General features: G+C 40.2%; 1 protein-coding gene across 1 annotated transcript; it reads right to left on the bottom strand.

The window, feature by feature from the left end:
- Positions 1–9,226: 9,226 nt before the first annotated feature.
- On the bottom strand, positions 9,227–11,513 carry LOC145157825 (uncharacterized). The gene is made up of 3 exons (XM_079076811.1): positions 11,135–11,513; positions 10,361–11,001; positions 9,227–9,985 (listed from the first exon to the last, which is right to left on the bottom strand). Exons 1-3 carry the CDS (start codon positions 11,511–11,513, stop codon positions 9,227–9,229), a joined length of 1,779 nt encoding a protein of 592 aa, XP_078932937.1.
- Between the last annotated feature and the right edge of the window lie 3,106 nt (positions 11,514–14,619).

The following is a 14,619-nucleotide window of genomic DNA, read 5'->3' as shown; positions in this document are numbered from 1 at the left end:
CCTGAGGGCTTCTGATATTCCACTTTTACTTTAGCACATGTGAGGCATTTGCTAACGTAAGTGGCAATCTCTGCCTTCATGTTAGGCCACCAATAATGTTGCTTGATATCCAAGTACATTTTATCTGAACCCGGATGGACGGAGTATCGTGTTTTGTGAGCTTCATTCATGACTACTTCTGTGAATCCTCCAAGTTTAGGGGCCCAAATGCGGTTCATGAAGTAATATGTTCCGTCCTCCTTCACTTCGAAATTCTTTTCCATTCCACGTAACGCTTCGCTTGTTTTGTTTTCTGCCTTCATGGCATCGAACTGGGCTGCTCTAATTTGCGAGGTCGAGTGGGATTGGATGGTTATGGAGAGAGTCTTCAAACGACGATTCGAGTAATCCTTCCGACTCAACGCATCAGCTACTACGTTAGCTTTACCTGGGTGGTACTTGATTTCGCACTCATAATCTTTCAGCAGTTCAACCCATCTTCGTTGCCTCATGTTTAACTTCTTTTGATTTAAGATGTGCCGGAGACTCTTGTGGTCAGTGAAAATGGCGCACTTGGTACCATAAAGGTAGTGCCTCCAAATTTTCAGGGCGAAGACCACAGCTCCTAATTCCAGATCATGGGTGGTATAATTCACCTCATGTGTCTTTAGTTGTCGGGACGCATAAGCTATCACCTTCCCACGCTGCATGAGCACACAGCCCAAATCTTGGTTCGACGCATCACAGTAAACCACAAAGTCTTCTGTTCCTTCCAGTAGTGATAGTACCGGCGCACTGCAGAGTGCTTGCTTTAGAGTTCGGAATGCAACTTCTTGCTTATCTGTCCATTCGAAGGGTACGCCCTTTTGTGTAAGCAAGGTAAGTGGCTTGGCTGTTTTGGAGAAATTCTGAATGAACCTCCTGTAGTAGCCTGCGAGACCTAAGAATTGACGAATTTTGGTGGGTGTTGTTGGGATCGCCCATCCTTCGATAGCTTTGACTTTAGAAGGATCCACGTGTATCCCTTCCTGACTAACAACATGACCCAAAAAGTTCACACTACGGAGCCAAAACTCACACTTAGAGAGTTTTGCGTATAACCTTTCGGTTCGCAGGGTTTCTAGGATTTGTCGGAGGTGTCGGCCGTGCTCCTCTTCGCTTTGAGAATAGACGAGGATATCGTCGATGAAGACGATGAAAAAGTTGTCAAGGAATGGTCGGCAGATTCGATTCATTAGGTCCATGAATGCGGCAGGGGCATTCGTTAGACCGAAGGGCATTACGACAAATTCATAATGTCCATAACGAGCTCGGAAGGCGGTTTTGGGAATATCCTCCTCCCGGACTTTGAGTTGGTGGTATCCGGATCGCAGGTCTATCTTAGAGAAGTAACTTGCTCCTTGGAGTTGGTCAAATAGATCGTTGATTCTCGGAAGTCGATAGCGGTTTTTGATAGTGAGCTTATTAAGTTCCCTATAGTCAATACACATCCTAAATGTACCGTCTTTCTTCTTAACAAGGAGGACCAGAGCTCCCCAAGGTGAGAAACTGGGTCGGATGAATCCTTTGTCCAAAAGCTCGCTGAGTTGACTGGACAACTCTTGCATTTCCGCAGGAGCCAATCTGTAGGATGATTTGGCGATGGGAGTAGCTCCTGGCACTAGATCAATTCGAAATTCGACTTGTCTTTCTGGGGGTATCCCCGGAAGGTCTTCAGGAAATACATCCAGGAAATTGCAAGCCACAGGGATGTTTCGAATATTGATCTCTTCTTTGGACTTATCCACTATATGAGCTAGAAACGTCAAGTCCTTATTTCGTAGATACTTCTGTGCCTTAATGCACGAGATAAGACGAAGGTTCGTGTTGGGTTTGTCTCCGTATATAATTAGGGTTTTGTGATTTGGGAGGCGAAGGCAACCGGCCTTCTCGTGACACATAATTTCAGCATGGTGGGGGCTTAACCAGTCCATGCCGATAATCACATCAAAACTCCTAATGGAAACAGGCATTAAGTTTATTTAAAAGACGTGATGGTTCAAGGTCAGGGTACATCCGATGTAGATTTCCCCAGTGGATTCTGTTTTCCCATTAGCCATTTCCACCGTAAAGGTTTCATTAAGCTTCTGGGGTTGTTGTTTTAACAAGTGTTTGAAATTATTACTCACAAAACTTCGTTCTGCCCCGGTATCAAATAGGATGCATGCATAAGTGTGGTTTAGGAGAAACGTACCGGTGACAACAGCGGGATCCTGAACCGCTTCTCCTTGTCCCATGGTCAGCACTCTTCCTGCTCCTCCATTCCCAAGGTTGTTGATGTTGGGGCAGTTTGGACGGATATGCCCAGTCTTTCCACATCCATAGCAGGTGGGGCTTGATCCTGCATTATTGCCGCTATTTTTGGTGTTGCTGTTGTTGTTGCGGTTGTTGTTGTTTCCTTGTTGCTGATTTTGGGGAGGATAGGTCCTGCAATACTTTGCCGTGTGACCCTTCTGATTGCAACCGGTACAATGCATCTCTCTGCATCCGCCATTATGATGAAGACTGCACTTGTTGCACTTTGGGAGATTCCCAGAATACTGCCTAGGGGAACTTGGATTAGATGAAGCTGGAGCATGTGGTGTGGAGGGTACTTGGGTGGTTGCAGCATTGACTGTCACTGTCTGTTTCTTCTTTTATGACTCTGAGCCTTGTCGCCCTTTTCTTTTGTTGTTCTTTCCTTTCTTGTTGTCACTCTCCTTCTTGCTCTCAGTTTCCACTGGCTTCTCGCCCTTCTTGTTGTTGTGATCGTATAGTTTCTTGGCCAACCTCTTGGCACTGTCGAATGTTTCAGGATTTGCAGCTATTACATTTCCTTGAACTGGGAAGGTTAATCCCCAGATGAATCGTTCGATTTTCTTTCCCTATGAAGTGATCATGCCAGGGCACAACAATGACAGCTCGCTAAACCTTGATATGTATGCATCTATGTCGGAGTTTCGGACGGTGAGATTCCATAACTCTTGCTCTATTTTCTGAATTTCGCCTCGCGGGCAGTACTCGGCCATCAGCATTTCTTTCAACTCCGCCCACGGCATAGCGTTGGCTACGGGGAGAGTCATGGCCTCTACATGTCCATTCCACCAAGTGAGAGCTTGGTCAACGAATGTGCATGCGGCGAACTTCACTTTCACCTCCTCGGGGCATTCACATATCTCAAATATCGATTCCACTTTTTCCATCCATCTCTTTAGGGTTATCATTCCACCCGTGCCATTAAAGGTTCGTGGCTTGGCGTTGGTGAAATCCTTGTAGGAGCATGTCTATCTAGGTCCTCGGTTTATTCCGTTGTTCGAACTTCCAGCCCCTTGTCCATTGACTCCACCATTGTTCCCTTGGTGGATTTGCGCCATGGCCGCAGTAACCGCAGCAGATACAGCTTCTTGGAATGCAGCTGAGTTGACTTCAGGTGGGGTTGGTCCAGGGTTTCCACGGGTTGGTCGTTGGGGCATCTTTCTGTCATTGAACGGAAAGATGTTGAGTGCCTATGATTTTTCTGAGATTGTGGTCCTAAAAACTAGGTGTATGGTGTATACTTAGGTGGTTCTGCATGTTAACATACAATCATGGATACATAACACATAACAGATAACAACATCACAATAGAACACATAAAACTTTCCATTAATATTATCCGCATTTTTGTTACATGAAAATTTGCTCGAAGGAGCATACATAAGTGGTGCAGGTTCGGCAGCGTAACGACTCTATGAGTAGTGTAATCACTTAAACATAGAGTCGATGGTACATAGCATAGATCATATAAGCATAATACTAACGATAGATATGACTAGTCCTAACACTCTAAGGAGCGCTCGACGACGGTAGTGAGGTCATATACCAAAGTGTTGTGCCAACAACTGGGCCATTTCAGTCATTTCTCCAATGACTTCATCTCTCTCCTGTCCCGCTTGCACCGCTCGTGCTTCCATGGCGAATAGTTGTTGCCGCAGAGCAGCAATATCAGCTTCCGGAGAGCGATTCTCCCTCGCGGGATTCCCTGGTGGGGCGGGGTGGTCCTGCTGCATCTCACTGGTAGGTGATGTGCCAGAATCCTTGCCTGAGTCTTGTTCTTCATCCATGTCATCGTCGGTACCATCAAACTCGTAGTCTGTGTCCGTGTACTCATCGGGACCCACGCCGTGTGCCCCTCCCTGATCTCCCTCAGGCTCATCCTTGATCATCCCGTGGGCCACTAAGACCTGATGAAACTGAATGCCCTCGTGTTCTCCTTCCATGGCGAGTGAGAAGAGGTGTATGAGTAAACTATTATTACTACTAATATGTTTTAGTTATTATGCAATTTGAGTTGATGTTCTTTTCTTCGTAACAAAGGGGTATGTTGTTAGGTTTACCGACCATCGAGGTTTTCCCGGAGCATGTGATAGTTGTACTTCGGAGAAAATGTAGTTGATCAGGCTACATTCACCCCTTACTACAACCATGAACAGTCCCGACTTAACCGAGATGTCAGTATTATCTTATTTGATTGGTATTATGTTCTTTTTCCTATATCGCACAAGTAAAGATGTTTTTATCGTTGTGTTTTATTTTGTTTTGTTCAGAGTTGTTTTAGTCCCTCTTTGGTTTGTAGTTGCATATCAATGTGTGGTTAGATATGCCAGTTCACTATAAACAGAGCTCTGATACCAACCTGTCACACCCCCGAACCAGACGGCGGAAACGTCCGAGGGCTCGCGTGACTTAAATTGAATATGATCAAAATGGATATAAATGAATCATAACATAAACATCACCATGCATCAATACATTACAACTGATATTGTTCACATCCAGTACATTGTCATAAATATTACACATCCATAACATAAGTTGTTTAAGAGTTTTCAAAACATAGCTTCCTAACATACTTGATATTACCCTGCAGCTTACCTGTTACCTGAGAATACAAGTTATTTTGAAAAACGTCAACATATGAAATGTTGGTGAGTTCATAAGCAGGGTTGTGATAAAAATGATTTGTGTAGTTTATAAAACCCAGAAAATCCGATATTTTCTGAAAATACAATTGTTTACCAAAGTGTGAAGATCCATAAGTTGATGCATGAATGATTTCAAAACGTGTATAAAAGGGAGTTTGGTATTATAGTTATAGAAAAATACAAGAGAGTGGTATTGATTTCCTCGAAAAACCCAATGTTTTCCGATAACATAAAATATAATTGTTTTTCAAATTGCTATACCGTCACAACGACTGATTTTGATTACTCTTCCTTGATTTCTCGGATGGTATTGGATTAATTAATTATGTGAGTCGTTATAACCATGCATAATAATGACTATTTCGTCTGTCTTGGCAACCTAACGTACGCCGGGATTGATCTTAAGATTTTGTCACCCTAGACTGGCCGAGTCTAACTGTAGCGAACAGCTGAGGTGTGGGGGAGACACCCCCGTATAGATCTATACACAAACTCTCGCTCTCCTTCCAGGAGACTTTGATTATAACTACAGACTACGAACGACCCTTAGAGGTGTCGCCCGTTATTACTCACTTAATCCAAACAACATTGATTACTATTGATTAACGGCCTGAATTTGTTTACTTTGATTACACATAACCCTAACAAACGAGGAGAAGAGGAATACAAAGTCCTACTACTTTCGTGAGTTATTTTAGGCTGTTGGGTATACGAAGGACACGATGGCCCATTTCGCATTTGATTTACTTGAACCTTACTAGCAATGCTAATGGGCCACTAAGGCCCAATACTCTTCTTCTACTTTGGATGCTTCAGTTCAAGTAAGATTTTCTAAATCCCAAAACAGCCCTTTAAGTATGTTGGTATACATGGTAAAGAATATAATAAGTATGTTACTATCTTGCAGATTCATCAAGATTCAGTGGTACCAATACCAATCTTCTTTTGGGGTGTAGTTGTGTTTGGATTGGCAATTTTTGTAGTTATTGTTGTTTCTTATAGGAGACAAAGGCAAAGTGAGGATGGCTACCATTCAATTGCGACTTCCACATAAGGATATGTTGCATAAGAAATAAAGTTAAGAGTTTTTAACTTTTGTCACTGTAATCATGTATGGCAGGAGAAAGAATGCGTTTGTAATATATGTGGGTGGCATGACAAGTATCATATAGAAAAAGTGACAAGGTATGATTTAATAAAAATATTAAAATATAGTTTAGTATAGTTTGTGGAATATTATAGCTCACCAATCACCACATGTTTGTTTGGTGGACCAATTGTGTACTTTAAAACCAAGGTCATTTTGGTGATTTTTATACATAAACCGGTTTTAGTTCACTGCAACAATCTCACATTTTAACCCAACACTAATGTTTATGGTTGTTATTCTTAGCTTGAAATGCGAGGAAGGTGCAGTGTAGGTCAAAAGGTGTGCCATCATCTCTAATTGCCCATTCCCATTGTATTTTGGATTGAAGGAATTTCACAAATCCATTTTCAATTGATCTCAGGTGCTTGCTTCACTTATCATTAGATTGGCATTAGCAGAAACCTTTTGCCTTAACTGTGGAATACTTGCACTTGATAAACCAACAACCAATTTTGACGTTCCAAATGTCGAAAGTCTTGTTGCTGCTCTCGTAAGGTACATTTTTTACTGTTGTAATTAGGGATGTTCCAAATGCTAAACCGGAGACCTTTGGTGCCTTTTTTTATTTATCATTGTGATAATTTTGAGAAGTTGGATTTGTCGCTATCTAAATTCTTATAGTTACTGATTGGTTTATTGTTATGCTTAACTCTTAACAACTATCATTGCAACCTTCAACAGTAGTTTTGGATCGACACCTTCTAGCAGAAGATATCGTGTACGTGTTCTTGTGATGCTATTGTGGATTCGGGAACATCCTTGCTTACTGGTCCAACTGTATGTATCTCACGTGAAGCTTCTGTTAGAACTATTAATCTCAAGGATTTCAAGTTTTTCATATTTCTTATATCTAATTAGTTTGAAAATTTATGTTACAACTTCTATTGATTTGTTTTATCTTTCCATGCAACGATTATTTGTATGACATTAAATTTTATGCAATGGATTGTATTTTTTGTATATGATATTTTATTTTCTATTATGAGATATTAAATGCAAATTTAATTTGAAAATTAGTAAATCTATAAATAATATTTTTTTTAAACATTTAAAATTACGACACTGATGCAGCGAACAAACGACCAAAGATCAAAACTGTTGATTTTAGAAGAATATCCAGGATAATCTTGCCCAAACCACGTTGATTCTATGAATACCGTGGGATTGGCTTCAAAATTCGGTAAACACACACGAAATTTTGAGAGAAAAATGAAAGCTCTTTAAACTGATCAATGACCATCCAGATTACATCAGAAATACTTAAATAAGAAGCAGAATTTTAAAAGAAACCCTAAAGAGACATGAGCCAAACACAAACCCAAAAACAAAGTCCAAAAATTATGAAAAAAACACAAAAATGTTCATAAGTCCAATTTATAAAGCAATTTCTGGACTCAAAAATGGGTAAGTCCCCTTCGGGTACTTATCTAGACGTGCTCCTTGCTTCAATCTTCGATTTGACTGGTTGTAGGCCCAAAACGGACATCCGTAGCCAAAGTTATGGCCGTTTCCGTGAAGCCCCTTTAGTCACACGATCGTGGGCTCTAGGAATGCAAGTGCCCGATCCTCCACACTAGGGCCCGCATCATCCCCTCCTGAGTAGACAAAATTCGACCTCGAATGTGTAACAGGATCATCATCAGAAGAATCCTCATGAAAAGGAAGTAAATGTTTCACATTGAAAACATCAGAACATCGAATGTGACTTGGCAGCTTGAAACGATAAGCATTGGAATTGATCTTCTGCACAATCTCCACAGGTCCAATCTTTTTGGCTGATAGCTTGTTGTACTCACCAACTGAAAAACGATCCTTAGTGAAAATAGCCCAAACAAAGTCACCCTCCTCAAAATCAACTTGCCTACGTTTTTTATCTGCATCTTGCTTGTACTTGGAGTTGGCTCGAATCAAGTTTTCATGAACAGTCTTATGAACATCATGTAGACCTTCAACAAAATCCTTCACTTTCTTTGGAACAACACCAAAAATAGGAGGCGACATCAAATCAAGTGGTCCCCGAGGTTGAGCAGAATAGACCACTTGAAATGGACTAAATCCAGTACTTCGGTTGACTGAATGATTATGAGCAAACTTAGCTTGACATAGTTTCTGATCCCAGCCCTTTACATGATCACCCACCAAACACCGCAAAATATTACCAAGGGACCAATTGACAACTTTTGTTTGCCCATCTGTTTGAGGATGATAAGCACTACTAAAGTTAAGCTAAGTGTTCACCATTTTCCACAAGCTACGCCAAAAATGACTCAAACACCTAGTGTCTCGATCAGAAACAATAGAAGATGGCAAGCCATGCAAACGGTATATGTCTCGAAAGAATAATTGAGCCACATTAACTGCATCCGTCGTCTTTTTACAAGGGATAAAGTGAACCATCTTGGAAAAACGATCAACAACCACAAAGATTGAATCATTGCCCCGTTGAGTCCGTGGTAACCCCAACACAAAATCCATGCTTATCTCCACCTAAGGTTTAGACGGAACAGGTAAAGGCATATAGAGTCCAGTATTGGTAGTCGTGTCCTTCGAACCCTGACAAATTCTACACCGTTTAACATATCGATCCACCTCCTTGCGCATAGTAGGCCAAAAGTAAGATGATTGCACCAATTGTAAAGTGCGATCTCGCCCGACATGCCCCTCACCATGCAACTCCTTGATGATTTGAAGACGAAGACTAGAATCGGGGACACAAAACTGATTCCCTTTGAAAAGGAAACCGTCATGCACTAGAAAATCAGACCTCCGCCCAGATTGTATATCCTGCTGAATAACAGAAAAGTAAGGATCAACAGCCAACTGCTCCATGAGGACATCCAACCCTGGCATACCAACCCTCATGGAAACTAGCAAATTACTTCTTCTGCTCAAAGCATCTGCCACCCGATTCAACACTCCAGACTTGTGCTTCACAACAAAAGTGAACTTTTCCAAGAATGCCATCCACCGCCCATGCTTATGGGACACCTTATCTTGACTTCGGATGTGCCTTAGAGAATCATGGTCTGTAAACAAAACAAACTCTTTATGAAACAGGTAGTGACGCCAATGCTTTATAGCTTGGACCACTGCATAGAATTCAACATCATAAGTGCTATAACGCAGCTTTTTCCCCCATCAACTTCCCACTGAAATAGGCAACCGGTCGTCCCCCTTGACTTAGAACTGCTCCAACTCCAACCTTTGAAGCATCTGTGTGTAATTCAAAAACTTGAGAAAAATTTGGTAATACAAGAATCGGTGCTGAGGTAAGCTTCTCTTTAACCAGTTGGAAAGTCGATTTTGCTGCCTCTGTCCAAGTAAAGGTCTTCCCTTTCATACAATCAGTCACAGGTGCCATAAGGGAACTGAAGTTTGGAATAAAACGCCTATAGAAAGAAGCAAGACCATGGAAGCTTCGTACTTTAGTAATGGTATTTGGAGTTGGCCATTGTCTGACAGCTGCCACCTTAGATTCGTCCATCTGTATTCCTTCACCCGAAACAACATAACCCAAGAACAAGACTTTTGGGACCATGAACACACACTTCTTCACAGATGCATACAAACTATCCCTGCGAAGTAAGGTCAAGACCTGTCGCACATGTATGACATGCTCTCCAGGAGTAGCACTGTAAATAAGTATGTCATCAAAATAGACGACTACAAATTTACCGATAAAGGGCCTGAACAATTGGTTCATCACACGCATGAATGTACTAGGAGCATTTGATAAACCAAAAGGCATCACCAACCACTCATACAACCCTTCAAGAGTCTTGAAGGCAGTTTTCCATTCATCACCCTGTCTAAGTCGAATCTGGTAGTACCCACTCTTTAAGTCCAGTTTGGTAAAGGTAGTGGCACCACTGATCTGGTCAAGCAAGTCATCAAGTCAAGGAATTGGAAATATTTACCTCACTGTGATCTTATTGATGGCACGACTATCAACATACATACGCCAAGTACCATCCTTTTTAGGAGTCAATAAAGCGAGAACAGCACATGGAACTCTTAATACCTCCACCTATCGACGCAACTCTTCACGCTCCCCAGGACCTTTTGATATTAATTCCTCCACCTGTCGACGCAACTCTTCATGCTCCCCAGGACTCATTTTGTAATGTGGCCTATTAGGCAACTGTGCTCCTGGTTGTAAATCAATATGGTGTTGGATGTCACGTAAAGGTGGCAGGCCATCAGGTAATCCATAAGGGAAAACATCATCAAATTCCTTAAGTAAAGGAACCATAGCCTCAGGAACATCAACCTCCTTATTCACCTCCTTCCCTATCAACACAAAAATGCCACCTTCTGCCTCTAACTCCTCTTCGAATTGAGTAAGGGTTAACAGAGTACCCGAAGGTCTTGCAACAGGCTCTTTTGGCTTACTAAGAACCAAAGTTATCTTCATACCACCAAACATGAAACTATAAGTATTGGATCTCCCGTTATGATCTATATTACGATCATACTCCCAAGGTCTACCCAACAATAAGTGACAAGCATCCATCACCACCACATCACACCAAACATCATATTGATATGTAGTACCAATAAAAAAGGGAACAAGAGCTCGTTTAGATACAGTTACCTCACCACCCTTCTTAAGCCATTGTAGCTTGTAAGGCTTGGATCTATTTTCAGTTTTCAACGCCAACTTTTGAACCGCCTCTTCAGATACCAGGTTATCACAACTTCCTGAATCAATAACGAAGGAACAAACCTTACCCAAAATAGTACATGTTAACTGGAAGATGTTATGTTTGAGCCAGTCATCACCAACAACTTTCGGTGTATAACAAGAGCGTCTCACCACCAAATTCACTCCTACATCTCCAGTTACAACTTCTTCTTCGAATTGAGGCTCGTCATCATACACCGGGGCATCTTCGTAATTTTCACCAACATCGTCATTTACCAGCCTTCTTGCACTCTGATTGTCGGTGACCCGTCTCTCCACAATTAAAACACTTTAAGCCACTACTACCAGGCCCCATAGGGATTGGTCCAACACTGGTACCTGTTGGCCTCTGTTGATTAGGCATAACATGGGGTACTATACCACCCGTCCTGGAACTTCCTCCAACAATGGCAGACGAAGATGAACCGCCCACCCGACGGTTTTGTTTCTCAAAAACCAATGCTCGTTGGTGTGCTTCAGAAATGGATACCGGGTCAAACATATTCACAGAGTCCATGATCTGAACCCGTAAACCTCCAACATATCGAGCCACAAGTTGTTCCTCTATCTCCTGAATATCATTTCGAGCGATTAATTGGTAGAACTTGGTTGTATAATCATCAACCGACTTCAGACCCTGCTTCAGATTCTGTAGGCATTGGTATGTCAATTGTTGAAAATTATGGGGCAGAAAGTTGGACCGCAAACACTTCTTCATCTTTCTCCAAGTCACAACCTTTGATTTTCCGAGTCTATCTCGAGTCAGTTTCAACTGTTGCCACCATGCGGATGCCCTTCCACGTAGCCTGGTAGCGATCTATGGAACTCTCTTGTTTTCAGGAACTTCTTTGAACTCAAACACTTCTTCAACTGTTGCCAACCAGTCGATGAACCCCTCCGGATTCAAACTAACCCCATCAAATTCTGGTATATCAATTCTCAATCCGGTGTATCTAATTAGTTTGAAAATTTATGTTACAACTTCTATTGATTTGTTTTATCTTTCCATGCAACGATTATTTGTATGACATTAAATTTTATGCAATGGATTGTAATTTTTGTATATGATATTTTATTTTCTATTATGAGATATTAAATGCAAATTTAATTTGAAAATTAGTAAATCTATAAATAATATTTTTTTTTAAACATTTAAAATTACGATACGCAAAAATGTGTGTCATCTTCATTTATGACATGGCCTTTCTTGACAGGGGCTTTAATGATACGCAATGTCGTAAATGTGTGTCGTAAGGTTATGACATGCAAATGCGTGTCATCTTCCTTTATGACAGGGCCTTCCTTGATACGCATTGTGTGTCGTAAATGAGCATCGTAAATGCGTGTCAAAAATGCGCGTCGTAAATGTGTGTCGTCTATAGACGACGCGCAAAAGTGTGTCGTCTCTCGTTATGACATGGCCTTCCTTGACACGCATTTGCGCGTCGTCTGAGCGTTTTACGACACGCATTACGCGTCGTAAAAGGCTGTTTTTCTAGCAGTGACTATTATATTCTTGATACGGTTGTTTGTGGTTTAAGACAGACACCAAGGAATTCGTATGCAACGTTAGCTAACTTTTTTAAAATCTATAAATTTAAGCAAGGATCAGTTGATCATACACTATTTCGAAAGGAATTTGGGGATCATCCCATGCATGTTCAAATTTATGTAGATGATATTATTTTTGGTTCTGCTGACCCTGCATTATCGAAGGATTTTGAGGATTTGATGTGCAATCAGCTTGAGATAAGCATGATGGGCAAAATTAACTATTTCTTGGGGGTCATTATTAGACAAAGCAAAGAAGGAATCTTTATCCATCAAGAGTCTTACACGAAGTATTTTCTTGAAAGATTTCACATGACAAATTGTTCAGATGGGAAAGTATATATGGCATATGGAACATGATTGAGTCCATCTTTGGATAAACTTGCAGTTGACCTGAAGACATATCGAAGCATGATAGGTTCTTTGATATATTTGATTACAAGTCGACCTAATATCATATTTTATGTGTGTAGTTATGCCAGGTATCAAGCAAACCCAAAGGAACCACATATCACTATTCTGAAGAATATCTTTCAGTATCTACATCGAACTCCTACGCTTGGAATCTGGTATCCTGCCAATACTAGCTTTTTCATTCAAGCCTATTTAGATGCTGATTTGGGTGGTTGTCAACTTGATAGAAAAATTGCAACTGGTTGTTGTCAATGTCTTGATGGAAAGTTTGTGAGTTGGCAGTCGAATAGCAAACAAGTGTGTCAATATCCACAACTGAGGTAGAGTGTGTTGTTGTTGCATGTACTTTTCAAGTCTTATGGATATAACGTCAACTTCATGACTATGCGATCAACATGAAGAAAATACCTTTGTTTTGTGATTATTAGAGTTCCATTCACATATGGCATAACCCTTTTCAACATTCCAAAACAAAACATATTGTTCTTCGATACCGTTTTATCGAAGCTCATGTCGAAGATGGTAGTATCGAAGTTCATTTGGTCAATACCAAAGATCAACTTCGTGTTTATTTCAATACACCTCTCCATGAAAAATCTTTCTTAATAAATTTAAGTGCTTTGGGGATGATGGAAGCATGTTATGTACCAAAATCAAACTAATGTTAATGGATTTGATATCGAACACATTGTTCATTGATGCAAACTTTTTTACTTGTGGAACTTCAATATTACCAATGGATTGCTCAGCGGTTACTCTTCAAGTTCAGCGTTTCGCAGGTATTCGGATTCGATATTTGCACTGACTCATTCAGATGTGTTGGCTTAGTATCGAAGTTTTGGTGCAATTCTTATTTGTCTCTTAATTTTTTTTATTTGATTCTTATTGAAAAATCATAAATAGCAAAAATATTTTGTTTATTATTTATTTTTCTTTCAAAAATCCAAAAGACCAAAAGATTTTCTTTATTTCTGTGTTTTCTTGAACAATTCAAAAACATAAAAAATATGTTCGTTATTTTTGTCTTTCATTTCAAAATTCAAATATCTCAATTTAAATCTTTTTCTTTTGAATAATTTGTATTCAAGACCGAACTGAATGAATTGACGGATATCTTAACCATAATTTTTGTTTAACCCTTGACATTTTGAGTCTAAACCAACTTGGAATTATGGTTATTCAAAACTTGTTTCAATAATCAAGTTTGTTGTCAGCATGAGTTTGTGAGACACTCTCCATCTTCTTACCTCAATTTTCTTACACTATGCACACACTTAGACACGTTACCCATTATATCGCTAGTCGAAACCAACTATAATCGCGGTGTGCCAAAACTCTATGTTTATGTTCTTGTGATATTATCACCATGATTTCAGTGAAACCCACAAAACAATGCCTTTTAAGGAATTGACAATGAATAATTTATTGTTCTAGATTTTCACAAAGGAATTGACGAATGAAGCTTTTAAGTTTCTCTACGCCTTTACTGAATGTTCAAAATCTCATTTCATTCTTATGTGAGGTCTTAATGAAATCAATCAATACCAGGTCATTTCTACCCAAAAAGATTCAGTTTTTATTTCATGAATTGAGATTTTAGTTTGAACATTTTTCCAAAACTATTTCTACTTTAAACCTTACCAATGATAACTTGAAGTTGATTATGTTGATCAATCAAGTATTTTATTACATCGTTTTGCTCTTATGTTGAGTTGCAAACATGTGTGAAAATGTAGCTTACCTTCGATACTTGGTTCTTGAGCTGTGTCAAGTTCCATAATGTCTCCCACTTGCTTTGTCATTAGAAGCTTGCTTTTTGGTAACTCCGGTTTTAGAGGAATAAGAAAACTTATTCTTGG

The sequence above is a fragment of the Lactuca virosa genome, chromosome 2 (genome assembly GCF_052849685.1).
Source record: "Lactuca virosa cultivar CGN04683 chromosome 2, Lactuca_virosa_CGN04683_v6, whole genome shotgun sequence".
Lineage (NCBI taxonomy): Eukaryota > Viridiplantae > Streptophyta > Magnoliopsida > Asterales > Asteraceae > Lactuca > Lactuca virosa.
Note: the sequence above shows the minus strand (reverse complement) of the source record. Positions and strands in the feature narration are given on the sequence as shown.

What these genes read in the sequence shown, in the direction of transcription:
- LOC145157825 (XM_079076811.1), bottom strand. Translation starts at nt 11,513, where the DNA reads ATGAAGAAGTGTTTGCGGTCCAACTTTCTGCCCCATAATTTTCAACAA. An exon ending in TAATCAACAGAGGCCAACAG is followed by an intron (nt 11,002 to 11,134) that starts GTACCAGTGTTG and finishes AAAATTACGAAG; the next exon opens with ATGCCCCGGTGTATGATGAC. An exon ending in TTGATGTTCCTGAGGCTATG is followed by an intron (nt 9,986 to 10,360) that starts GTTCCTTTACTT and finishes TTGCTTGACCAG; the next exon opens with ATCAGTGGTGCCACTACCTT.